At 44.8% G+C, this 27090-nt stretch overlaps 1 protein-coding gene across 1 annotated transcript in view; it reads right to left on the reverse strand.

Moving 5' to 3' along the window:
- The window catches only part of LOC124482527 (teneurin-2-like), a 118941-nt gene extending 92347 nt beyond the window's left edge, over positions 1 to 26594 (reverse strand). The window contains 1 exon segment of the mRNA XM_047042882.1: positions 26303 to 26594. Coding sequence (XP_046898838.1) covers positions 26303 to 26594 — 292 coding nt within the window.
- Positions 26595 to 27090: the final 496 nt, after the last annotated feature.

Below are 27090 nucleotides of genomic sequence, written 5' to 3' on the forward strand. Positions count from 1 at the left end.
TGCACAAGGACCCCCCCCACACACACACACACACACACACACTCACACACACACACAGGGACCCACACATGCACACACACGTAAACTCTCACTCTCAAGGACCCACACACACACATGGATGAACAGACAAACACACAAACACACACACACACACAGCTGAAGGCACACACAAGGGCTCAGATACACAACCAGTCCAGTCTCAGTTGTCTGCAGGTCAGATGAGGAACAATTACAGAAAGAAGTCTCAGAGAAGGCCCATGTGAGGTCTGTGACAGACCTGCACTGTGGGGTCCATATTAGGCCTGTGACAGAGCTGCACTGTGGGGCCCACATGAGGTCCTGTGACAGAGCTGCACTGTGGGGCCCAAGTTAGGCCTGTGATAGAGCTCCCCAGAGGGGCCCACGTTAGGCCTGTGACAGAGCTGCACTGTGGGGTCCAAGGGGGTTCCACTGCTCACCATCAGAGGGAGCTGGAACCAGTCATCCAGGTCATCAGAAATCTATTTATGTGGTGCTACTTGTGGTGTGAACCAGACACAAGACAAGACACATGTATTATAGACACACACATAAATCTAGTAATCTAGCCTCTGGCCTACTGAGTATGTCTGGAAGCCAGAGGGTTCAAGGTTGATGGTTGTCGTGGCGAAAGATGAGATACACATGACCCCGCCCTGTGGCCTTGTCACTAGGGACATGACATCATTTGCCAATTGCCCCACACAGCTGTCACCCACAGAAGACTGTAGTTACGTCTGTGTGTGTGTACAAGCTCATGTTTCCCCCCCTCCATACACACACAATTTGGTATTACCAGTTCCGACCCTGCCCATTACCAGTCTGTCAGCTTATTAAAACAATAACAGTGTTTCCTGTGTTGTCTGTCCCCTCAGGCATTAATGAGCTCCAGACTTCCACTACACAGGTTAATGGAATACACATTACTACCCAGAAAACACACACATACATCCAAACACTCACATGTCTACACACATAGAGGTTCACACTCAGTCAGAGGTACACACATGTACACACACAGAGGTACACACACCACTTGAGTAATAGGTGTTTAATGAAACTCATTAAGAACAAGGTAAGTAGCTGTTGCTCTCAAAGTATTGACAGTAAACCCTGTCCACCCACTACCATTCACCTGTTTTATCACACACAGACACACGCACACAATTGCAAAGGCTAGTGACAGAATTGTTGGTGTAATACAGCCTTTTCCATCCCCCCTACTTCCCCCTTCCTTCCCCACTGTGCAATAAGTGTATCTGCCAGAATTGATCTGAACTTGCTGACTGAAAGAGAGAGAGAGAGATGGAGACATGGAGAGAAGGAGAGAGAGAGAGACAGGGGGAGGGAAAGACAGGGGTGAGAAAGGGAAGGGTCAGAAAATGAGACAAAGACAGACAGAGAGCGAGCAAGAGAGTGAGGGCAAAAAGAGAGTGGCAGAGAGAGATGGAGAGCTGTCTGTCTTTTGCTTTGGAAGGGCTTTCAATCATAGCACCTCTCTTTACACAAACCCCTTCTCCGCCTTGCCCTCCCTCCATCTCCAACCCCATCCACCCCTTTTTTCCCCTCCATCCACAGCCCTCTTTATCACTCCTCCTTCCCTCTCATCTCTCTCCTTCCATCCCTCTCTCCTGTCAGTTAGTGGGTTATGGTCCACGGCTGATATATTGCTTCTTCCAGGACTAATGTGAAGACACTGATCAAGCTCTGGACTTACACTCCATGCATGCAGCTACCCTCCCCTTCTTTCTTCTCCTCTTCTCCAAAATGGCCAAAATATTTTCAACACAATTCCATTTCCTCTCTTCTCTCACTTTTCCATCTCTACCCCTCCCTCTCTTCCCCTATCTCATCTCCTCTCTCACCTCTCCTTTCCCCTCCCGTCCAGCCCTCCTCATGTTTTATTAGAAGTGTTTGATGTGGAGGAATGCCACAGCCCTAGCCTCATATGGAGATGTGTGCCACAGCTCTCAGTGTCACATAAATATATGGTTTAGCCCTAGAACATGGCTGTTCAGTGGAAAAAAAGATGCTTGACTCAAGTCCCATTTTCTAAAAAAATATATACAAAACAACTATAATGTATTTAACATAGTAAAATATTATTTTGATTAATAAAATAATAATACAAATAACAATATTTTGTTTCAGGTATAAGGTATTTAAAATAACCCAAATAATAATCCTAACCCTGAGAGGGGAAGCTTTGCCAACCAGTTTTATGTGAGACTGGCAGGAACAGATGCTATGAGCTAGCAAACTAACCTTTACAATGTACTTTAAATTCGACATAAGTTTTGTGGCTATGATATAAATTTGAAAATACGTTCGGGGAGACATTGCTGGCAGTGTTTTTGGAAACAATGTGTATTTGCCTTGCATGTTGTCGATAGCATGATTATTATTATTAAATTTGTTCTATTGGTATACTATGACCTGATAAATAAATATATATATCTTTATATCGTTCTCTTTCTCTCATAAGAAAGCCCAAATCCATGGAATGGATGGGAACAGAGTGGGCTTAAATGTCTTTATTTGGGTAGATCCATAGAAGATCAGTGTCTAACACAAACTATGAGACAGGTTTAATCAATCTTGACCAAAAATAACAAAATATTTATAGATTGTAAACAAATTGTTAGCCTACTCCTCACATCTCGGGCATGCCGAGACCCACCTAAAAGAGGGTTCTCTCCTATCATTAATCTGTAGTAACGTCCCCCCGGCACATTGAAATAACTATGAACCTCATGCTCATGAAACTCATGGCTGAATGTTGAGAGAAAATAGGAGCTCCTCCACACTTTATGCCATGAGTAATGTGTCACGGGCTGACAGCTGAGCACAGAAGTCCAATTACTTTTTAATCTGTGATTCCGTGGCTTGCGAGACATCAATTGCTGCAGAAAGGATGACTGTCCAATTACAGTAACCCACAGACCTCTTTGAATATACCCAATTTTATGTTAGCCACTTAGTTCGGCAGCGCTAAGATCACCATTCATTAATTCCCATTCACACCTTGTCGTTTCAGCCGCATGCTCTTTCCGCCACAGTGGTGCTTAAAGGACAGCGCCTAGCGCAGATTCCGCTTTCTCCCTTACCTTGCTCGTGCAGCAGCCGTTTAGATCGCTGTGTGCCAGAGTGGTGCGCCGCTCCCTGCATGTCTGCTCACGTCCCTATCAATCCACTCTTTCCGACGCCAAGATATAAATATATTTTGAAGCCAAGAAGTCTCCAATGAATGGGTCAGTTGATTGATCAAATGATTTTGTGTCAACCAGAAGTTGACCACGGCAGAAAGGAGTGATGTAATGTCGCTACTCTCCCGCCTTCTAGGCACAAAAGATTGTTCGCGTTAATGTTAGACAAGAAAAATGTGAGGGAGAGTGAGCGAGCTGTGAGGAAAATAAAAAGGGCTAAATGGGATGGGCGCTATATAGAAAGAGAGAGAGAGGGAGTGAGAGAGGGAGAGAGACAGAGCAGGAGGGAGGGAAAGAGAGAGAGACGTTTTCGGGCTCCGTGTTGGAGTGTGGATGGGAGCAGAGCAAACATCCTAACCGCCTCGTCTCATCAAGGCTCTGCGCTACACGAACTACCAACTGGAAACGGGGGGGGGGGGGGGGGGGGGGGGGGGGGGGGTGTTAAGTGTATGTGTTTATGTATGAGTGTGTTTGTACTCTGTGTGTGAGAGAGATAAGGTGAGGGAGGGAGAGAGTTTAAGAGTGATAGTGTGAATGTCTTGCATGTCAGATTAAGTCAATTGTGAACATTGTAAAGCTAATTTTAAAATCATGTACAATACATCTCTAAAAATAACTTCAGGGAAGACTGCATTGATCACAGCTGTGTCACATTGCTGCTGCTCAAGATGTAGACTAAATAGTGAACAAATTACCTGAAATTTGACTTTCAGCACTCTTTCTGCCCGCCCCCCTCCCCCGTCCCCAGCAGCTTGTCCACATAAACTTGTGACTTGTGGCACTGTGGGGAGGGGGACAGAGAGGGGGGGGACGCTTTAAAAAAACACCAGTCCTGTCACTCACCTCTGCCAGTGTGTGTGTGAGTGTGTGTAGTTTAAAGGGTGGTTATAGCCTACAGTGTGTCCATGGAAACAGCAGTGGCTGGTGTAATCACGGTCCTGACCTAAGAGTCTAAAACCAGCAGCCTTCCCATGAAGCCACAAGCTGTCTCCTCCTACCCCTGTTAGTGGGGAAACAGGGTGCCAAGCAACCACAGGTCGCTTCCTGTTCACCCTGCTCTCCCACCTGTCTGACTTACTGCTCCAGCAGGGGCAGGGCCACAATGAGGGCAAAGGATGCTGGGATTTATTTTGGAGGCCAACGTATCCTATTCAGGGGTTCATGGTTCTTTATCTAATGCCACAATCTGGAGATTTTGGACAGGCTGGAGAGTGGGTTGTGTTCAGAACAGTGTTAATTTCTTTAAGACTGCAAGGGCCCCTAAAATGGTCAAAAATGTAATTTTGTGTTAACATTGTAAATGCGTTAGAACACGTTCATATCGAAGACAAGTTTGTTCAGAATCAGCTACATATATTAGCAGGTCGACTGACTGATTTCTTTCTCATACATTCCCGTAACGTCACAGTGCATTTCCCTGTTAAAGCCCAGCTTCCATGGACTTCAATGGGGCTGCTTTGAACAGTTTTTTTCAGTGCTTCGAAACTATATGGCCATTGGATAAATGCTGCAATTATGTCCGGCCAACGGACGCTCAGCTTCTCTGGGGGTGAATGGAGGAGTGGGCTTGCCTGGACGCTGGGATTCTGCGTGATCGGAGGGTCTGTCGAAAGACTGCATCTCCTTTTGATTGACAGCGATTTTGTACTATAAAAAGTCGCTGAAGCTATTCAAGCTCAGTCACTTCGCGGATTTTGCTAGTGTAGTCGAAAGCAGTGCAGCTGTTAACCATTTTGGTGCCCTAAACATAATTCCTTTATGATGCCCCCCCACCCCGAAAAGTTCCAGTTTAACGATTTATTACCAAACATATAACTTAATACCAATAACACAACAGCAGCATCACAATGTAACACCTATTCAGAGGTGGTGGTTCTTTGCTGTGGCCCTAAACAGCTGGTTGAGGGTGGTTGATCAGGGCTTGGCAGGGACGGACTGGGAGTAAAAATACAGCATTATAATTATTAGAACTATGATGATCTTTCAGTTGGCAATTTTTTGGTGCCCCCTCAGGACTCATGCCATGCGCACAGCGCGTAGTGTGCGTTATGGGAACTGGTCGAAAGACAGACAGCAGCAACCTATTTCTTGGTATTTGCTTGGCAAAATAGCTAGCCAATTTTCATCATACATTTCATACAATGGTGCGGTCCGGTGCCTAATCGCGAACCAGTTCTTTCTCTTTCGACAGACTGGGAACCGGAAAAGTGGTTCGTACGTGGTTCGTATGTGGTTCGCAAGGAGCACCACTTCGGAGCTGGTCTAGTTTACGAACCAATAAAGAACCACTTGGGGCGTGGTTACCGTGACCAACAAAACCATTGCTCTAAGTTTTTACAATTCATATTTCAGCTAAACGGTACTTATAAATCAGAATCTGAATGAAAATGTATCAAGAAGTGGGCAGTGTAGTTGCTGAAAATGTGCTTACTTTATTGATGAAACTGCTAATTTGTAAATTTGCTCCGACTTACTACGACTCCAACGAAACCTTCGCCATTGTTGATGTTGTGTTTGGCGCTACCGCGCTAGCGTTGCTGGGAAATATGAGACGTATACAGTGACATAATGACGTGGCGGCTCTCGCCCGTGGAAAAGCAAACCGGTTCTTAGTAAGCTCCGTTCTTGAACCAGCTCCGAACTGGCTCTAGCACCAGCTCCGAACTAGCTCCTGGTTCACTTTGGTGGAAAGGGGGTATTCATCCTTGTGAGCACATATACAAATTCATACAAATTTGACCAGACACATTTCCTCTCTCCCTCTATCTATCTCTCTTAGAAGTGTGGCTGAGTGAGCGAGTCTGTGTGGGAGTAAGTGAGTGTGTGTGTGAGTAAGTATGTGCGTGTGTGCTCGTGTAATCATTGAGATTCCAGGCGTGGTTGTCTAGGTTGCGCCCATTCTTCTGATCCAATGATGTTCATGTTCTGCTTACTGTTCCACCTGCTCATGCCTCTCTCTCTCTCTCTCTCTCTCTCTCTCTCTCTCTCACTCTCTCTCTCTCTCTCTCTCTCTCTCTCTCTCTCTCTCTCTCTCTCTCGAAATGGATGGATAAGTATCAACCTATTTGTATTCCAATCCATACAAATTCATAGCTAGCTAGCTAGTGTTTCTTCAGCATTCCCGCTCATTACAACACTCGCAGACGTAGACGTAGATATGTCACAAAATATATACGTTCCACTTCTAAACTTACCTACCTCTCCAGATCTTCTCCACCTGCCCTCTCTCAGGGACATGAGCCCAGAGATCACTGCAAATCCGGCTGCTCTCTCCGTCAACCACTCGTTCTGTCACTCACCTCGCTCAACCGGGCGAGGTGGTGGGACAGGTTTGCTTCTTTCCCCACATATTAAATACACATCCACCCCACTATCTGTTACTGCCAAGTCTTTTGAACACATTTATGTGATGTTAACCAATCCTATCAAAGCATTCTTAGTTGTCCTCTATCGCCCACCAGGGCCGCTAGCTGACTTTGTGGAGGAGCTGGACATGCTCCTCAGCGTCCTTCCGGATGATGGAACACCACTGATACTCCTTGGGGACTTCAACATCCACCTCGAAGGACCGTAGGCCGTTGACTTCAAGTCTCTTCTGACTTCCTTCGACCTGAAGCTGCTGAACACACCAGCGACCCACAAGGCAGGAAAACAGCTTGAGCTCATCCTGACACGTAACTGTATCACTGACTTAACCTATATAACCCAACTACACATTTCTGATAACTCCTTCATCCAATTCTCTGTCTCTCTCCCTCCAACCCTTACTACCTCCCCTACCCTCGTAACTTTCCGCCGCAACCTCCGCTCCCTATCCCCCTCCCATTTCTCCTCCATTGTAACATCTTCCCTCTCATTGACGAGTTAATGTCCCACCCCACCGACACTGCCACTTACACCCTGTTATCCGCATTAACTGCATCACTTGACTCTCTCTGTCCCCTGTCAACCAAGCCTGCACGTTCTTCCCCCTCCTGCCCGTGGCTCAAGGATGTTATTCGTGAAGAACGGTCCACCCTTCGGGCAGCTGAGAGGAGATGGCGCCAAGTCCAAAGATGGTCTGGACCTTGATAAGTATCACTCCCTCCTTAAATCCTTCTCTGCTCACATAACTGGTGCTAAAACCCACTACTTCCTGAACAAAATGAACTCTGCCTCAAACCCCCACAAACTTTTCTCTACCTTCTCCTCCCTTCTTAACCCACCTCCCCCACCCCCTCCCTCCACCCTAACAGCAGATCACTTCTCCTTCTTCTTTGAGGAAAAAGTTGCAAACATTAGCAGTCGGTTCCCTAAACCCTCCTTTCCTACCCCCTCACCCTCTATGACTGACCCCGCTAAATGTCTTAACTCTTTCTCTCTGACCTCATTCTCTCTCATCGCCCAACCTCCTGTCCCCTTAATCTAGTCCCCTCCCCTCTCTTTCAAACCATCTCTCCCTCCATCTTAACTTTTCTGCTCCATGTCCTTAACTCTTCTCTTACTTCCGGCACTTTCCCCTCTGCCTTCAAACAGGCCAGAGTTAGCCCTCTACTCCAAAAACCCTCCCTTAACCCAGCCGTCCTCCAGAACTACAGACCGGTATCACTGCTACCCTTCTTTTCTAAAACAATTGAACGTGCTGTATCTAACCAACTGTCAAACTTTCTCTCTCAGAACAACCTGCTTAACCCCAACCAATCGGGCTTCAAGACTGGCCACCCCACGGAAACTGCCCTCCTGTCAGTCACCACTGCCCTCCAGTCTGCCAGAGCGGCTTCGAGGTCATCCGTCAATATTCTGCTGGACCTTTCTGCAGCTTTTGATACGGTTAACCATCATATCCTACTCGCCAGTCTTTCTGAGATGGGCATCACTGGCACTGCACTTCAGTGGATCTCATCCTACCCGTCAGGAAGATCCTCCCAGGTCTCCTGGGGAGGCAAAGTGTCGGCCCCCCGCCAGCTCTCTACTGGTGTCTCACAAGGCTCCGTCCTTGGACCTCTCCTGTTCTCCCTGTACACCACCTCGCTTGGACCAATCATCACCTCCCATGGCTTCTCCTACCACTGCTACGCTGATGACACGCAGCTGTACCTGTCGTTCCCCCCAACTGATCCGGGGATCTCAGCTAGGATCGAGGCCTGCCTCACAGACATCTCCGCCTGGATGACCAAGCACAACCTCCAGCTGAACCTCGCCAAAGCAGAACTCCTCATCATCCCGGCCAAACCCTCCATCTCCCACAATCTCTCAATTACCCTGGGATCGGCTACAGTGACGCCTTCATCCTCGGCCAGGAACCTTGGGGCGAGCTTTCTCTCACTGCCCACATGGCTTGTTCTAACGGATTTAAACTTTTTTTACTACTAATATTTTACTGTTGATTGTTCTTCTACAGGTACACTCTTGCACTTTTTGAGTTTCATGCTGTTTAATTGTACTTTAACTTTTTTGAGTTTCATGTTGTTTAATTGTAACTTGTTTAACTGCATGCTCTTATGGTTCTTCCCTTTGGCACTTGGGTTTCAGAATGTATGCTTCATGTTTTGGCTTCATGTTTGGGGCTACCTCGTTGTTATGATCAGTGACCTATGCTCTTTTGTAAAGCTCTCTCTTGGAAGTCGCTTTGGATAAAAGCGCTTGAGTGTTTGTTGAAATAGGATCATTAGGAACTTCTTTTACTTTTATGTGTGTTTTGTGTCGCTCGCATCGCATTGTTGTAGTGGACATGCAGGTTATTGACAATGATTGCTTCCAGTAAACTTGTTATATTAGCCAGTTTTTCCCACATTTTTTTTTAGGTATTTAAGTTTTTTGGCCATATTTTCAGATTCGCTATTCCAGCTAAGATACTGCCAGTGACAACGTTGTTAGAAGCTTGTTTCAAAGGGGTTTCTTTATTAATGAAATGCAATATGAGCAAATGCTTAAAAATATCACTAGTAAGAAAAAACCTGAGGGGAAGTTTAAGTCATAACAGTCGTTTTGAAGCAACTGTTTATACGTGAGGCTGCCACAGACTATCACCACCCCTTCTTTCACTAAGGGAAATAAGACAACCCTGTTTTATTCTACAGTTCACACTGTTATTTAAGTTCCCTTGTGTTAGAAGGGGGGGTGTTTGCTATTGCTGCATTGATTGGGTGATGTATGGTTTATATTTTGTTCCTCAGTGTATATTTTGTTCCTCAGTGTGTACTATCGGTGTTTCACCATTTGTTTAACCCTGGGGAAAGGGGGATGCACATGGGGTGTGCATGTAGTTAAGACGCCCATGGGCTTACTTCCTACCCGTAGGAAAACTTCTGTCTATACACCCTAGGCAAGAAACTGGGCGGACCACCCCTTGTATTTTTGTTTAGTTTTCGGGCACCACCTTTCGTGTGCCAGATTAATCTAAGGGTGTTGTGATAGGAGGTTATGATGGGTTAGGGGTGGAGATGTTACATATTTGATTTCTTTGTTTTGGTCCTGCTCAGCCCCTTTCTCCCGTCATCATTATTATTATTGTTATGGAGAAAATAAACTCCCCTTCTTTCTGTTACCACGGATGTTCTGTGTCCATTTCCTCTTCCCCCATTTTCTCACCCTGGTTCATCGTTTGCAGTGGCCCGTTACCTTTCCCTGCCCACCAGGGATTCGTAACACTCTACAAGACACTTAGCAAGAGACAGGAAGAGAGAGAGAGGTAGAGAGAGGGCGAGAGCGAGGGGGAGAGGAAGCTGACAATTTTTTTTATTCCCCTTAGTATTAGCTAGACCCCCCTTAGTATTAGCTAGACTTTGCTCCTTTTGTATAGTTAGTCCACATATTTAAGTTTCAATATTCCTTTATGTTTAATGTATGCACCTCCCTTCCAAAGTAAATTCCTTGTTTGTGCAAACATTCATGGCGAATAAAATCCCTTCTGATTCTGATTTGAAAATGAGGAAGGAAAACAAAAAGCAGCAGCAGCTAAGATGAGGCTTCCTGATAGAGTAAATGACTAATCTGATTAGCCAACACTGACAGGTAATCATCTATCTATCCATCGAGACAGCATCCACATGTATCCATCATAACATGTACATAACAATACACACACAGCTGATTTACACAAATCTTCAAAGCTCTGCCCTGCCCTCCCCTACACACAAACACCCACACACACACACAGCTGCATTAACAATTGTTTGCCACACAGCTTTTACCAATGCAAGGAACCAACAGGGGTCCCTTGTGATTGGAGTGTATTCTTTGCACACATGCACACACACACACACACACACACACAGGTGTGTAGATGAGACAGCATGCCTATAGGGGGAGGGGGTCATGTCAGCCAATCAAAGACAGAGCTTGAGGAGACAGTGCAAGCCAATTATAACCCTCCACCTCCACACACACACACTCCCTCGCCTCATACTGCATACCAAGGAGAGTTGGCCTGTCTGTGTCTTTTAGGAATCGAATATTTGTACAGACAGACACTCCTGGTCATGGAAAGTCTGTTCTGTCCATTTTCTCCTCCCCTCACCTCTCCTCACAGCTATGTACATGTGTAACAATGTACCCAATACTGGGTTAAGTATTGTTCCGGAAGGGGCGTTAAATGAGGTTGAAGTTTGTGACAGGTAGTGATGGGAAGTTCGGATCATTTTAGCAAGAACAAATTATTTAGTGGGGGCAGGGGGGGGATAAATAAGGGGGGGGGGGGAGAGAGGAGAGAGGTTTAGAGAAAGAGTGAGAGGAGAAAATTAAAGAGTGAGTGGGGGAGGGAAAGAGAAAGAGAGGGGGAAAGAGTGAGTGAGAGAATGGTTGAGGCAGAGAGAAAGACAAGGGGGGTTATAGAAAGAGAGAGAGGGAAGAGAGAGAAAGTGATGATGTAGAGAAAGACAGAGGAGAAGAGTGAGAGAAAGTGAGGGGGTGGATAAAGAGAGACAGAGCACAGTAAAGGCACACAATTACACCGCACTAAACTGTAAGTAAAGTAAAAAAAAAAAGCAAAAATTACCTAAATAACAAAACCTGTAATTAATCAAATCAAAAATCGATGTAACCTGTAATCAAAAAACGAACATCATTCACATATTACTGCTAAACCTAGCAGTCACGTGAAAGTGAATAACGAAAACAAATCCTCTCTGTTTTCTTTTCGGTGTGTTTGTATTCAGATCACGTGAAAAATGATCCAAAGACTCGTATCCGGAGACAGTCATGGTTTCTCTTGGTTTCGGTTTCCTCTACCCACTATTGAGCCTATGAAGGTCACGTGAAAAATGATCCAAAGACTCGTACCAGAAAGAAGGAACGAATTGTTCCCCTCCCGACTGTGTCTTCGGGTAAAAGATGAGTTCATCGGCTGACCGTGTCTTTGGGTCATTGATTCGTTCTTTTGCCAACCGTGTCTTCAGGTCAATGATTCGTTCATCTGCCAACCGTGTCTTCGGGTACAAGTCTTTGGATAATTTTTCACGTGACCTGCATAGGCTCAGTAGCCTACTGGTAGAGGAAGTCGATAGGATTAGTTTATTTCCCGACCATGTCTTCGGGTAGGCTACGAGTCTTTGGATTAGGGCTGCAAGAACGAGTCGATAAAGCGTTGGCAACAAATTTTATTATCGATTCTTTGTGTCGTGTGATTATTACACCATTCAATAAGTCGCAGAGATGTTTGAGTATAAAAAAAAAAGTTTAGTTGAGCGCGGAGGTAGAGGAAAGACCATTTGAGAGACGTTGTTGAGTAATGTTGTTCTGAAACACATGGCGGAGAAATCAGTACGACCTAAGTCATCCAAGGTGTGGAAGTATTTCACACTAAATACGTCAAAAAGGTGTGTTAATTGACCGAGGTGAAGTTAGTTTCATTTTCGACATTCGTCTCACATTAGGAAGACGGTACATTGCAGCATGACCGGATGAAAACTACCCATTCCATTTTGAAAAATGTAGACTTTTATAATATTTTTATGATTATAAAACCTCAGACAGACACCAGAATATCTTAACAATGTCTGGTATACTTCCACAGCCTTTACTACCAATTAGGTTTCAAATAAATGTATAGAAAATCACTAATCTTTGAAAATAGCTTAATCCTCGCAAAGCGTAACTTTATTCAAATTGTGTCAAAAATCATACTTATACACGTATATATGTACATATACATATACATGGAGAAAATAAACTCCCCTTCTTTCTGATACCACGGTTGTTCTGTGTCCATTTCCTCTTCCCCCATTTTCCCCTGGTTCATCGTTTGCAGTGGCCCGTTACCTTTCCCTGCCCACCAGGGATTCTGCCCACCAGGGATTCGTAACACTCTACAGGGATTCATAACACTCTACTCAACTTTTTTCAAAATTGTGTCAAAAATCATACATATACACCAGATTATTCTAATCAAGTCTGGCCTACTTCCACAACCTTTCAATTTCAAAAATGTTTTAAACAAAACTCATATAAATTGCTTATCTCTGAAAATAGCTTTAAATCCACGCTAATATTAATAACTTTTTCAAAATTGTGTGCCTGTTTGTGCACATTTTTAAGATGTTTTGCACTGTGAATTTGCACTGTCAGTTTTGTTTTTGAATAAAGGGTTGGAAATTAATGCTTTTTTGTTTTTTGATTTTTAATCCGATTCATCGATTAATCGAAAAAAGAATAGTCCGATTAATTGATTACTAAAATGATCGTTAGTTGCAGCCCTACTTTGGATCATTTTTCACGTGATCTGCATAGGCTCAGAAGAGGAAACAGAATGGATTTGTTTAGTGATAATTACATGTTTTGTTATTTTAACTTACTCCCTATAATTTGTATTGTGTTAAATATGCAAATGAGCCTAATAGGGAGTCAGGTGGCTGAGCGGTTAGGGAATTGGGCTAGTAGTCTGAAGGTCGCCAGTTTGATTCCCAGTTCGATTCCCGGCCATGCCAAATGACGTTGTGTCCTTGGGCAAGGCACTTCACCCTACTTGCCTTGGGGGAATGTCCCTGTATTTACTGTAAGTCGTTCTGGATAACAGCGTCTACTAAATGACTAAATGTAAATGTATTAAATTATGTAAGTTGTCGAATGTTTGTTTAGCCGTTAAGTAGGTGCTAACTGGCTAATTACATTGTTGTCGGATGTCAGCGTTGTTCTGCCCTGGTACTATGTGTGATCCCTCCACTATTCCTGTGTTTCAGGTATGTTTTGCCTGAGTGTGTTAAAATACTTTACCTGTCATGTACTTTATTAATTCGCTCTTTTTCTAAGTGTCTTGCTGCAAGTGTTGTAGCTAGTAGGCTGTAATGTGCTAATGTAAGGGTAGCCCATTGTAGCCTACGCCAGGGGCGTTGTTCTAAGGCCTACCCCCAAAAAAATATATCCGAAAAATTATGCACCGGGTGCACATCGTAAAGTAAATAAGAAAGAAAACTGAAAATATGCCTATCCATATTTTTCTAGGACTGCCGAAAAATATTATAATGGCTACGCCCCTTGCCTACAAACAGCTATTTGTTATTTTTCGCTTGTGTAGAAGTTTGTGACAAGGGATGTCAGCGTTGTTCTGCCCTGGTACTATGTGTAATCGCTCCACTATTCCTGTGTTGCAGAAATAAACCTGATGACAGCTTTAGTCCACAACTCCACGACTCCATTGCACATTCAGCTGACCACCAAAATACATTTTAGTTAAAATTATTGTAATGGGCTGGTTAGAGTCTATTACATAAGCTGGTGCCATGACCCGGATCATTAGGTTAGCTGCAGCTGACCAAACGGTGTGTGGAGTGAGTTTAGAGGGGTGATTGTAGCCGGTGGTGATCGGTTAAACTCACTCCTTAGGTATGTAACAGGCCACCCGCGCCAGCGAATAGCTAGCTAGGTAGCTATTAGGTAAGTTTTGTTGGCGTAGCTGGTAGTGGTCGCGTTTGGAATGTCAGAGGTGGCGGATTCAATCCCAGTGAGGGGCAAACTTCGGACGAGTGTACCTCTGATGGAGCAAGGCCACGTTTGTTACACATGCACTACAAAGGTGAGAGTGTAGAGGTAGTATTAACAAAAGCAAACATGCAAGCAGATTCATGGTGTGGTGTCTTACTGTGGTCAAGCAGGCTTGTACTGTATCATCCAGATTCTTTCCAAAACTAAACAGTACATTCATTGCTCTGTGCGTCACAGTTCAGAGTGTGGCGATAAGTGGGTGCAATCACATACCACAGTGCCTTTTCACACACACACACTACACAGACATACACATAGATACATACACGAGCATTCGGTCGCAAACAGAGTCAGCTGTTCCGTTCTTGCTACCACATGTCATCTCTGTCTGTGTGTGGGGGGTGGTAGACTGGGGTGGGGGTGGGTGAGGGGGGGGGGGGGTGAGGGTGGGAGCAGGGGCACAGTGAGGAAGGGGTTTTTAAGCTAGATGAGTCCCCTCACCCACCCACCCTCCTTCCCTCCCTCTCTCCTCTTCTCCCTCCCTCCTCATTCTCTATCCCCAGAGTGATTAATCTTCAGACACTAATTAGATGGTTGCTAATTAGCATCTGACATGTGGGGGAAGAGGAGGGGAGATGGAGGGAGGGGAGCAGGCATGGCTGGCTCCACACTAGCATCCCAGCTCAGCACTGTCTCTCTTATACACTGAAAGGGGGAGAGAGACGGAGAAAAGAGGGAGGATGTGGGTAAGCTGTGATAGAAGGTGAGAGGAGAGGGAAAGAAAGGAGGAAGGGGGAGAGAGGGGATGAAGTGGAGGCTAAGAGGAGAGAGACAGGAGGGAGAGAGGAGGAAGAAGGCGAGTGAGAGGGGGATGGAGGAGAGAGGTATTGAGGAGTAATAAATAAATATCGGAAGGGAGGAAGAGATAAATGAGAGATATTAGAGAGAGATGAAAGGGAAGAGAGGAAAGGAGGGATAAAGAGAGATGAGAAGGAGAGAGAGAGAGATGAAAGAGAGAGAGAGATGAGATGGCGAGAGAGAGATGAGAGGGCGAGAGACGTGTGTGTGATTACAGCCATGTAAGACAGAGGGGCAGTATAACAATCTGTTTGTCACACAGCACTATTCTTCTCTCATTAGCAAGGCCAACATAGTTGGTTGCTAATATCTGACCATCCTCTTGTTGGGGGTGCTAAGGGTGAGTTTCACTACTCTCCTCTCTTCCTATACTGTCCTCTCCTTCTCTCCTTTCCTTTCCCCTTATCTGTTCCTACCCTGTCCTCCCTTCTCTCCTCTTCTCTCCTTTTTCACTATACTGTCCTCTCTTCTCCTCTCCTCCCCTGGGGGTGCAGTACCTTACAAGATCCCAGGATGATGGAGGGATGGAGGGAGAAAAAGATAAAGAGAGAAGCCTTGCAGAAAAAATCTATAATTTATAGGTGACAATGTTATTTCCTGTTGTCAAGGTTAGCTGGCAGTGTGTATGTGTGTATTTGTTTGTGTGTGTGTGTACTGGTGTGTATTTATGTGCATTTGCCTGTGTGTGTGGGGTGCGTGTGTATTTCTGTGTGCTGTTTGTGAGCTGGCAGTGTGTATTTGTTTGTGGGCCTGCGCCTGTGTGTAATGATGCGTGTGAGAGTTTGCTCTCTAAGACTGGTGAGTGACAGTCACAGTTCTGCATTTTGACACGAAGAGCACATCAGCGTGCACACGAACGCACACGCACACATACGCACGCACACACACACACATTCCGACAAGGCAAACTATTTAGTTGAAATTTTCCCTATCATATCCTGTGTTCCAGGTTGAAAAACGCCCTAACCTCTGAATGATTCGGGTGTAATGTCTCTTTTATCGGACGCACGTGGACACAAATCAGGCCAATTCATGATGGTATCCATGGCAACCGGTTGACTCACACAGCGCTTCCTGTGCCAGGTGGCGGTGGGCAGCGCGCCTCTTACCTGCAGGGTGGTTATTATGGTCTGAGCTGGGTGTAAACATGCAGCGCTCAGTCCTGGCACTCAAACACTGCAGAGGGACACTGAGTCAACCAACACTGTTTGGTAGAGAGACATGATGGAGAATGGTTTGATGTAGGAGAGAGAAAGAAAGAGAGGAGTGAGAGAAGATTGAGAGATAAAGAGAGAGGAGAAGAGTGAGAGATAGCGAAACAGAGAGAGAAAGGGGGGGCGAGAATGAGCAAGATGGGTGGCAGAGAGAGTGAGGGGGAAAGAGAGAGGGAGGTAAGAGGGATAGAGAAAGAATGAGGGGGGAGAGAGAGGAGAGAGGTTTAAAGGAAGAACGAGAGGAGAAAACGAAAGTGAGTGGGGGGGAGGGAAAGAGAAAGAGAGAGGAAGAGAGTGGGTAAGAGAATGGGTGATGCAGAGAGAAAGACAAAGGGGGTTATAGAAAGAGAGAGGGAAGAGAGAGAAATAGAAGGTGTAGAGAAAGAGAGAGAGGAGAAGAGTGAGAGAAAGTGAGGGGGTAGAAAAAGAAAGGGAAAGACAGATCACAGTAAAGGCTGGATCGAGTTAAACAGATAGCAAGGTTTGTTGTTGCCTGACTCTAGCTGACTTCAACTTCAGCCCTGTCATTAATTACATCTGTTGAAAACACTCCTGGTGTGTGTGTTCCTTCTCTCCATTTCCTCCTCCACCATCCCTCTCCATCTTACCAGCTCTCCCCTCACCTTTTTACACCTCTCCACCTCCTCCCTCTCCACCTGTTACACGACTGAAAGACAGTTGTCTTTTGGCAGGATTATTAGACACATTTAGAGAGAAAGAGAGAGAGGTGAAAAGTGGGAGAGGAAAACAGAAAAGAACAAGAAAGATGCAATAGAAAGGGAGAGAGAGAGAGGAAGAGAGAGGGGGAGAGAGGGAGAGAAAGAGAGGGAGAGAGAGGGAGCTAAATTAGCACGCAGCTGTTGACTGGACCAATTGGCAATCATATGTGCGCTTGTTTACTTTCACAGCTGTACTGTGTATGTTAGAAACGCAGCAAAAGGCAGTAGTGGAAGATTGTTTGATGCTGTATCTGTGTAGTGCTTCTGGAAGTGTGCTGCTGTGGAGTGACCCCTTGAGGGGGTTCCAGCTGAGAGCAGCCTGGAGAGGCCCTCACTGTGCCTGCGGACCCCACAACCAACTACACACTTACACATGGGTGCCATGGTAACCCAGGACGATGCTGCGTTATGTGTTTGTGTTCATTTACCTGGCATGGGGAATGGTGAAACCACACAAGCACACTCCACACACACTCCTCTCTTATCACTGGTATAAATACCATACACCAGGGAGGTCTGGTAAAACTGTTTTAGTGCCTTATCACACTACACAGAGAGAGATGGATGGATAGAGAAAGAGAGAGAGAGACACACAAAAAATTGAGAGGGGGAGAAGTGGCATGGAGAATAAAAGGAAGAGATGGAGAGAGAGAGGGAATAAGAGAGAAGGAAAAGAGGTAAGGGAGATAAAAGAGGGAGCAAGAGAGAGAAAATAAAGACAGAGAGACAGGAGAGAAAGAAATGGAAATAATGGCATGTTCTCTTCTATGATTAAATGAATTGTGTTCCAGTTTGATTTATGATTGCAGTGTTTCTCTGTCATGTCTGAATTCATGATTCTATAAATTATTGATCGCAAGAACTAGGAGAGAGATTGAAAGGATGAAAAGTGAAATGACAGGATGGATGGTCGGAAGGAATGAAAAATGGAGGGATGGATCACGAACATAAGACAAACGTATCCTTGAGAGATAAACAAGTTAGTCTGTATGGAGCCTGTATGGAGTTAGTCACATGACACTGGTCAGCACCACATCTTCATTGTGTCTCTACAGACCCAGTCCTGAATGGAGACAGAAACTTCAACTGACACTCTCAAGAGAGAAACACACACACACATGCATACATACACACAAACTCACACCCAATCATAACCCTGTCTAAGATCACTATATTTCTCTAGTATACTCCTAAAACTCAAATGCGTTGAGTTATTTGTGCTGGGTAAGTGGAGGGCACCGACACACACACATACATACACATACACACACACACAGGGAGACTGATGCCGCTGAGCACCATCATACCAACAATACAGACATGTCAGACAGGAGGGTGGGGGCAGGCATTTGGTGATTTGGTTGATTGAGTGCAAAACTGGATAAACGTCTGTGTGCGAGTGTGTGTGTGAACAGTGATTATTGCAGTTGCTAATGAGAGATTTATGAAGAGAGAGGTATGACCATGTCGAACACAGGCACACACACACTAACAAACAACACCTACACACACAACAAAACACACACGCAACCTACACACAGCAACGCACACACGCATCCACATGGCTATAACAAGGACATCACTTACTGCAGCGAGGACAGCTGTACAGATCAACATCATCATCGTCAAAGCAGGCTGAGACATAAAATGTGAAATAAGAAATAAATAGGACAAATGGATGTCTTTTCACATGGAGACCTGACACACACACACGCACACACACACACAGACACACACACTCACACAGACACAAAAATTAAAAACACATCCACAGACATATTTAGCCATATTTGGCATTCATAAAATGTCAGGAGATTTTTTTTTCTATTACATTCCATTCCAAAAACACCAAAATGTTTGAATCATTCTAAACACATAAAAGAACAACATTGCAACATCTTAAGATGACTTGAAGACTATTTCTAACTCCAACAAAATGGTCTGACAAAAGGCTAACAATGACAAATGCGATGAACATCAACCTTTTTTAGAAACGTAAGTACAAAAACAATTGCGCACACACACACACACGCGAGTGAACACAGATACAACTAAACACACACATCCTGCACACACATGTATGGAAAGTCATTATTGCTGAATCAATTTCTCCATTACCATCACTGCCGAGCCTGGCGACACGTTAAATAAACATTCTGCACCGTCACAGTGACATCCCACCGCGCTGCACTGGGTGTGTGAGTATGTGTGTGTGGGAATGGGCATTTGTGTGTGTCTTTCTAGAGACTAATCAACCACAAAGCCATAGGTAATGGCCTGTAAACAATGATGAGATAACAACAACCCAGACACACACACAGAGAGAGAGACACACACAAAGACAGAGAGAGACACAGAGATAGAGAGACAGAGACGCACAGAGAGAGAGACACAGAGAGAGAGAGAGTGAGAGAGAGAAAGACACACAGAGACAAAGAGAGAGAGACAGAGAGAGAGAGAGACAGAGGGACAGAAAGAGAGAGACTGAGAGAAAGAGACGGGCGGAGAAAGTGGGAGAAGCAGAGTGGGAGTAGGAGAGAGATAGAGAGAAAGATTTAGAGAAAGAAACATGGGCCCTATCTTCCACCCAGCGCAATTGACTTGGTCAAAGACTGTTAAGATAATTAATTTATCAAGTAATGCACAGAGTCGTCGGATTCAAAGAAAGTACAATAGTTAAATGCTTGCCAGCAAGGAGACAAAGTCTGATCGCAATACAAAGTTTGACTGGTTCACAAATTATCATGTAAGACCCTTTTATGGGAAGAAATTTCCTGCTCTGCATACCAGCTGTCAATATGATATATCCCAGAGAGACTTGACCATATAATTATTTATTGCACCTCTAATATGATAATGATCAGCCTTGGTCATTTAGTTTACGTAGGCTTACGGTGCGTGTCCATTACAGCGGGGCGGGCGGCAAGTGGGTGTCGGATTCCTATTCATTTTCAATTAAACCGATCGTTGACGCTCGTGAGGGCATTGTGGGAGCGTTCGCGAGCGTCAACGCCCGATTTCATTGAAAATGTATTGGAAACCGACGCTCCGCACCGCTACGGTCCACTCCGCTGTAGTGTACACACACCGTTAGTGTCATCTATAAGTCATGTGAAGAGGGGGTTCTCTGCTGGCAAGGAATGCTAGCACCAGTATTTTCAGGATGTAATTTTCCATTCTAACAAGCTTGGTCCGTGCGCACTGCTGGCGAGGCCAGGGTCTTCTTTCTGCGAAGCTACGTTACATTGTTTTGATTTATGGCGTGTTACATTTCTTTAATGATTGTAAAAAGATTTTCATGAGAAATCTCTATGTAGGCCTATGTGAACTTGATTTGTAACAATTGTGGCAATTTCCTCCCACGCCTGTTTAACCGAAGCTAATTTGGATGGATTTCTTCTCCCATCTCCATCCGAATCAAAATCAGAATTTGGTTTATTCGCCATGTAGCCTATGTAACACAAACACGGAATTTACTGTGGCAGGAAGGTGCAAACAATAAACATATACGGGTCTTAAATTACGTAAAAAAGTACAATAGTTAAACCAATTCTAAGAACGAAACAATAAAAAAATATAACAATTAAAAAATATAAAAATGTTCAATAATAAAATATATATAAGAGTAAGAATTTGAATGAGCTGCATGAGCGGGCAATTTAGTGCAATGAGAAAACTGCTCTGCCTTTCCCATACAATGTCACTTCTCTATCTGTTACGGCCCTGACTAGAACGTCGGTCTCCTCGGCTGTGAACCGCTCCTGGCATGTACCTGGCAAATCCGTCGTAATAATAGCAATCCGCCACGGAACAAGCGCTGCTCTTAAAGGGAATGTGAGATGATGATCTGATTGGTTTATTGCACGTTACACCCAAACCACACCCATTAGTAATGTAGCTACTTTGGACCAAGTCATTTATCCTGCCGGGAAAATAGCAACCGCGCCGGAGTCCCGCCCACAAAGTTACTTGCCCTTTCCGTTTTTATACTTGCGTTTCAGATCGTTAAAATAGGGCCCATAGAGAGAAAAGAGAGAATAAGAAAGAGAGAGAGGAAGGGGAGAGGGGGAGCAGAGGACTGTGGAGGAAAAGGAAGCCATTAGCAGAATCATTAACAACTGTCACACCTGTGGACAGGAAACGCATCACTAGTCTCCGGCTTCCTTTTCCTGTTCCTGTCATGGTGGTGAACATGAACTCAGGAAACTCTCTCCTGGAGTTTTATACACACACACACACACTCACACACACACACACACAACCAGGGTTTTGCCAAATCTCTCGGGGTAAAATGGTTGTCTTGGCAACCATGCGGCAACAATCGTCCTCTAGAGACAGGGCTGTATCTAGTCTGAGAAGCCCACCTCTCCATCCTCTCACTCACACAGCTTCTCTCTGGGCTGTCAACTCCACATTCCATTTGAACCAACTACAACCAGCATGTACACCAACAGCTGAACCTTCAGTCATCCGTCCGTCAAACTCCTGAAGTTTGCGGACAACACCACCCTCATTGGGCTCATCTCTGGTGGAGACGAGTCTGATTATAGGTGGGAAGCGGCCAACCTGGTGACCTGGTGCAGCCAGAAAAACCTAGAGCTTAAGACAGTGGAGATAGTTATGGACTTCAGGAAGAATACAGCCCCACTCACCCCCATCACCCTGTGTGACTCCCCAGTCAACACTGTGGAGTCCTTCCGCTTCCTAGGCACTATCCTCTCCCAAGACCTCAAGTGGGAACTGCACATCAGCTCTCTCACCAAGAAAGCACAACAGAGGATGTACTTCCCACGGCAGCTGAAGAAATTCAACCTGCCAAAGACAATGATGGTGCTCTTCTACAAAGCCAATCATTGAGTCCATCTTCACCTCCTCCATCACCATCTGGTAAGCTGCTGCCACTGCCAAGGACAAGAGCAGGCTGCAGCGTATCATCTGCACTGCTGCGAAGGTGATTGGCTGCAATCTGCCTACCCTCGAGGACCTGCACACCTCGAGGACCCTGACGCGAGTGAGGAAGATTGTGGCTGACCCCTCCCACCCTGGTCACTCCCTGTTTCAGTCACTCCCCTCCGGCAGAAGGCTGCGGTCCATCAGGATCAATACCACACTCCACAAAAACTGTTTCTTCCTATTCCGCTGTTGGCCTCTTCAACAAGGCCAAGGGTTCACACTGACTTCATGACTCAATATCCTTAAACACACAGTTTTTTTGCACTGCACTACACAATCTTGTACCATTTGTATTTTTTGTAATATTTGTATTTTTTGTATTTTTATATTATAAATTACTGCAACTTTTATTTTATTTTTTATTGTATTGTATTTTAATAATAATTCCACGTAGTATTGCTAGTTATGCACCCTTAGTATAGTTAGCATATGTACATTTTTGACAATGTTTGCACCTTCCTGCCAAAGCAAATTGCTTGTCTGTGCAAACTTTCATGGCGAATAAAACCCATTCAGATTCTGATATTGACACACACAACGGAACAACTTGTTACTGTTAGTTGATGACTGGAAAACAAACTTATTGACCCATTTATACAGTTGAATCCAAAAGATTAAGAAAAAAAGAGCTTTGTTTCTGCCCTTTAGTACACATTGTCATAAACACACACACACACACACATACAGTCAGAACACGGTCAAAACACATACCCAGTACTTGCACTGTCAGTATACAAATGCACAGTGTCTCGTGCATGTTCTCCCTGTGGTTACTTGGGTTTCCTCAGCAAAGAACCCCACTAGAAAGACAACCAGAGCAGATCTCTCTCCGGTCCTGTCCCTGACCAAGACATGGGCTTGAGCGCTTGGAATTGGTCCCAGAGTACCATTGCTATGACTGCCCACTGCCCCTGGCTGCCCTGGGAGGACAACATGGATAGAGAAAAGGGCGCCAGACTTTCTGGCGCGTGTGTGATCCGTTGCTTCCTGCTCGTGTGTGCGCCACAATTGTTGAGCTTGATAAAGGTACACACGCACACAATGAGTAAAGAAGCAGCCAGTACAGATATAGTACGTACACACACACATGCACACGCACACAAACCATTCTGACACCTCCAGTCAAATGCTCCTGATCTAATGAGGGCTTCTGAATGCTAATATCTCTTTTGTTATTCTACACCATTGTGGCATTGTGTGTGTACATGAATTGGCGTGTGTTCATGTGTGTATAGATACGTGTGAGTGTATATATGCATATGTGTGTGTGTGTTAGGGGGGGGAGTGCTGCTCTCTATCAGACAGCGAGCTCCCAGAAGGCCATGGGAGGTTGCCATGGAGAGCATGGAGGCTCAGATGTGTGTGACTGAGTGGCAGCACGGATGAACCAACACTGGGATGGTGACAGGTTGCGTCTGCGCTGGGAGGTTGTGTGCATGTGTGTCTCTCTCTCTCTCTCCCTAACAGACAAAGACTGAAAGAGGTGAGAGAGAAATAACGACAGTGAAAATGTGTGGGAATGTGAGATTGTGAGTCAGAGAGAGCGTGTGTGTGTTAATGAGTGTTTGTGTGTAGCCCATCTGTGACCTCAGAACTACTTGGAAATACAACGAGGTGGTAATGAGATGGGACAGGACTGCCCTCGACACACACATAAACACACATATACACACACATACAAACACACACACATGTGCACACACACATACACACACCCTCAGTTCTGTCCTTATTAATCAGCTCCCACGGTGAGAATGCATTAGTGTCTGAAGCTCTGCTGAGCCCGTCTTTAATTCACTCAACACACACACACAGGCACACAAATACACACACACAGGCAGGCACACAGGCAGGCACACATACGCACACACACAGAAGGCACGTCTTGATGGATTACAGCATGGCATTTATTATGGATAAGCTCTGGATCTTTTCATAACTAATACTGTATATGGATGTAAGAGAAGTGTGAGTGTGCGTGTGTACATGTTCGTGTGTGGAGAGTCTGGGTATGTGCGTGTGTATTTATGTGTGTGTGGTGTGTATGTGTGTATTGGCTAAACTCACTCCTCAAGTATGTATACAGACCACCCATGCCAGAGGATCGCTAGCTTTTTGTTGGTGTAGCTGGTAGTGTTGTAGCTGGTAGCAGTGATTATACATCACTAGTTACATTACTTTTGGATTACTTCGTAACATCACCTGAGATGCACTTGCCAAATAACAATATATGTAGGCCTACAATATATATGCCCAAATCAACTCAAATTGTTATTGTAATGAGGACATACACAAGATCTTTCTTTTATGCTTTTTAACACCACAAAACTGAAAAAAAGTTGTGAACATCAACCTAAAAGTTGTCAAGCATAACAAGTAGGGCTGCAACTAACGATTATTTTAATAATCGATTAATCTGACGATTATTTTTTTTGATTCATCGATTAATTCGATTTTAAAAAGCATTAATTTCAGTGCAAATTCACAGTGCAAAACATCTTCAGAATGTGCACAAACAGGCACACAATGTTTATAAAGTTATTAATATTAGCGTGTATTTAATGCTATTTTCAGAAATGAACAATTTATTTGAGTTTTGTTTAAAACGTTCTTGAAAATTGAAAGGTTGTGGAAGTAGGCCAGACTTGATTAGAATAATCTACTGTATTTGAGATTTTTGTGCACAATTTTGAAAAAAGTTAAGATTTGCAAGATTTTCAAAGATTAGGGATTTTCTATCAATTTATTTACATTTACATTTAGTCATTTAGCAGACGCTCTTATCCAGAGCGACTTACAGTAAGTACAGGGACATTCCCCCCGAGGCAAGTAGGGTGAAGTGCCTTGCCCAAGGACACAAAATCATTTGACACTGCGGGGAATCGATCCGGCAACATTCTGATTTCAAAATTGTGTGGCTGTGGAAGTATACCAGACATTGTTAAAATACTCTGGTGTCTGTTTGAGGTTTTACATTCCCAAAAATATTATCATTTCAAAATTTTTCTAAATGGTATGGGTAGTTTTCATCCGGTCCCTAATGCAACACTGCAAAGTAGTGTCTACCGAATGTGAGACAAATGTCGAATATGAAACTGACTTCACCTCGGTTAATTAACACTCTTTTTCGATGTATTTAGTGTGAAATGCTCCCACACCTTGGATGACTTAGGTCGTACTGATTTCTCTGCCTCCGCCATGTGTTTCAGAACAACGTCACTCAACAACGTCTCTCCAATCGTCTTTCCTCTACCTCCGCTCTAGCCTGGTCCTAACCAGACCCTCGCACATTTCATTTGTACAGAGGGTCTGGGATCGCTCCATTGACAAACGTTGACTTCCTTGAAGGCGGGTCCTCTGTTGAAGTTTAAAACTATTGGATCTGCCCAGAGCATCATGGCCACCAACAAAACTTAGCAAGGAATGTTCTTACTCCGGCTTTAACCTATGGATATTCGGCAGCGTTGCCACAACCGCAGAATAGCTTCGCTCGCATCTTTCTCCGCCGCCATCACTGAACTAATCAAACTAGTGCACAACATTAACGTCATCGTTCTCAGCCACTCCCTCTGTTCGCTGATTGGAACTACAAAAAATGTGTTTCTGAAAACCGACTTCTAAGTCAAACTCCCAGACCTAGTACAGAAGCAAAATCCAAATTGAGCGGAAGTACGTAGGAGGGCAGAGCCAGGCTACCTCCGCTCTGCGCTCAACAAAACTTTTTTTTTAATACTCAAACATCCGCGACTTATTGAGTGGCGTAATAGTTGCGCGACACAACAATCAATAAGGAAATTTGTTGCCGACGCTTTTAATAATTTGATCGATTTAATCGATTCTTTGTTGCAGCCCTAATAACAAGGTAGGCTACTAGCAGTAAGCAAAATGTCTCAAAATACAATAATGCTTAAAACTTTAAATGGCAAAATTTCCTCTGGAAAGGTGTTTTTGGCCTGGGCACAAGGGCGCCGTATGGGGGGGGGGAAGCTAGGACGATTCTAAGGGCCCCAAAAAATAGAAAAACAAATAGAAATTATCAAAAAATATAAACATATATTTTCTTTTTCATAGGGCCCAAAATTCCTGGCGGCGCCCCTGGTGGGCACAATGTAATGGGTGAGATAGCAGAGGAAAACAGCAGCAAAAACACTCTAGACGACTCCAGAACACTCTGAACACACAACTCCACATGAATACTCTAGAACCCACTAGAACACCACTAGTGTACTCTAAAACACATCACCACACTAGAACACAGCAGAACACAGAAGATACCAGGACACACCAGGACACAACAGAACACACCAGGACACAGCAGAACACATAAGGACACACCAGGACACACCAGGACACAGCAGAACACACCAGGACACAGCACAAGACACAAGGACACAGCAGGACACACCAGAACCAGGACACAGCAGAACTTCTCTCCTACCTGATTCGTCGTCAGTCTTGTGCTCGTTATCCGAGTCCGTCAGCGTGAGGGCAGAGTTAGCCCTGGACGACAGGCTGGAGCTGAGCCGGGATTTGAGCCCGTGACCCCCCGCCCACAGCTGGACGGCCCGCTCCGGGGTCATGACCCCCTCGGGGTCGGAGTCTGGGTCCTGGTCAGAGGCGTTGCTGAGGGCGAAGCTGTGCTGCAGCAGGCTCAGGTCCCCCTGCAGGCCTGGGGACTCCCCCATACCCAGCTCTGCCAGCATGAAGCTCCCTGACACACAAAACACCATACCAGTCTGGGTGAGTGTGTGTGTGTATACTTGTGTTGTGGATGAAGGTGTGTACGTGTGTCTGTGAGTGTGTATCTGTGGCGTGTGTGCGAAAGTGTGTGTGTCTGAAGTGTGTGTGTGTGTGAGTGTGGTGTGTGTAGTTTGTGCGAAAATGTGTGTGAGGTGTGTGTGTGTCTGTTGCATGTGTAGTTTGTGTGCGTGTGTGTGTGCAGATATCCACTCCCTTTCAAACACAGACACCGGAAATTACAGTCTGAATCTCAGATTTTCAATAAAACAACCGAGACCAATTAGCTTTCAGCAGGAAAGTTTAATCAGCCAATCGGTTTCCTCTTCTGATTAAAACTACTTCTGGGATATAATCTGTCCACCAGCATCAGCTGACGAAATCAGATAATTAATTGATGTATAAATGAACAGATTGGCACAAATTTAATTAGATCAAAGTTAATGAATTAAGAGAAAGCAGCTGTAGAACCAGTGAGTGTTGAGCAGG

Source organism: Hypomesus transpacificus, chromosome 20 (assembly GCF_021917145.1).
Source record: "Hypomesus transpacificus isolate Combined female chromosome 20, fHypTra1, whole genome shotgun sequence".
NCBI classification, from domain to species: domain Eukaryota; kingdom Metazoa; phylum Chordata; class Actinopteri; order Osmeriformes; family Osmeridae; genus Hypomesus; species Hypomesus transpacificus.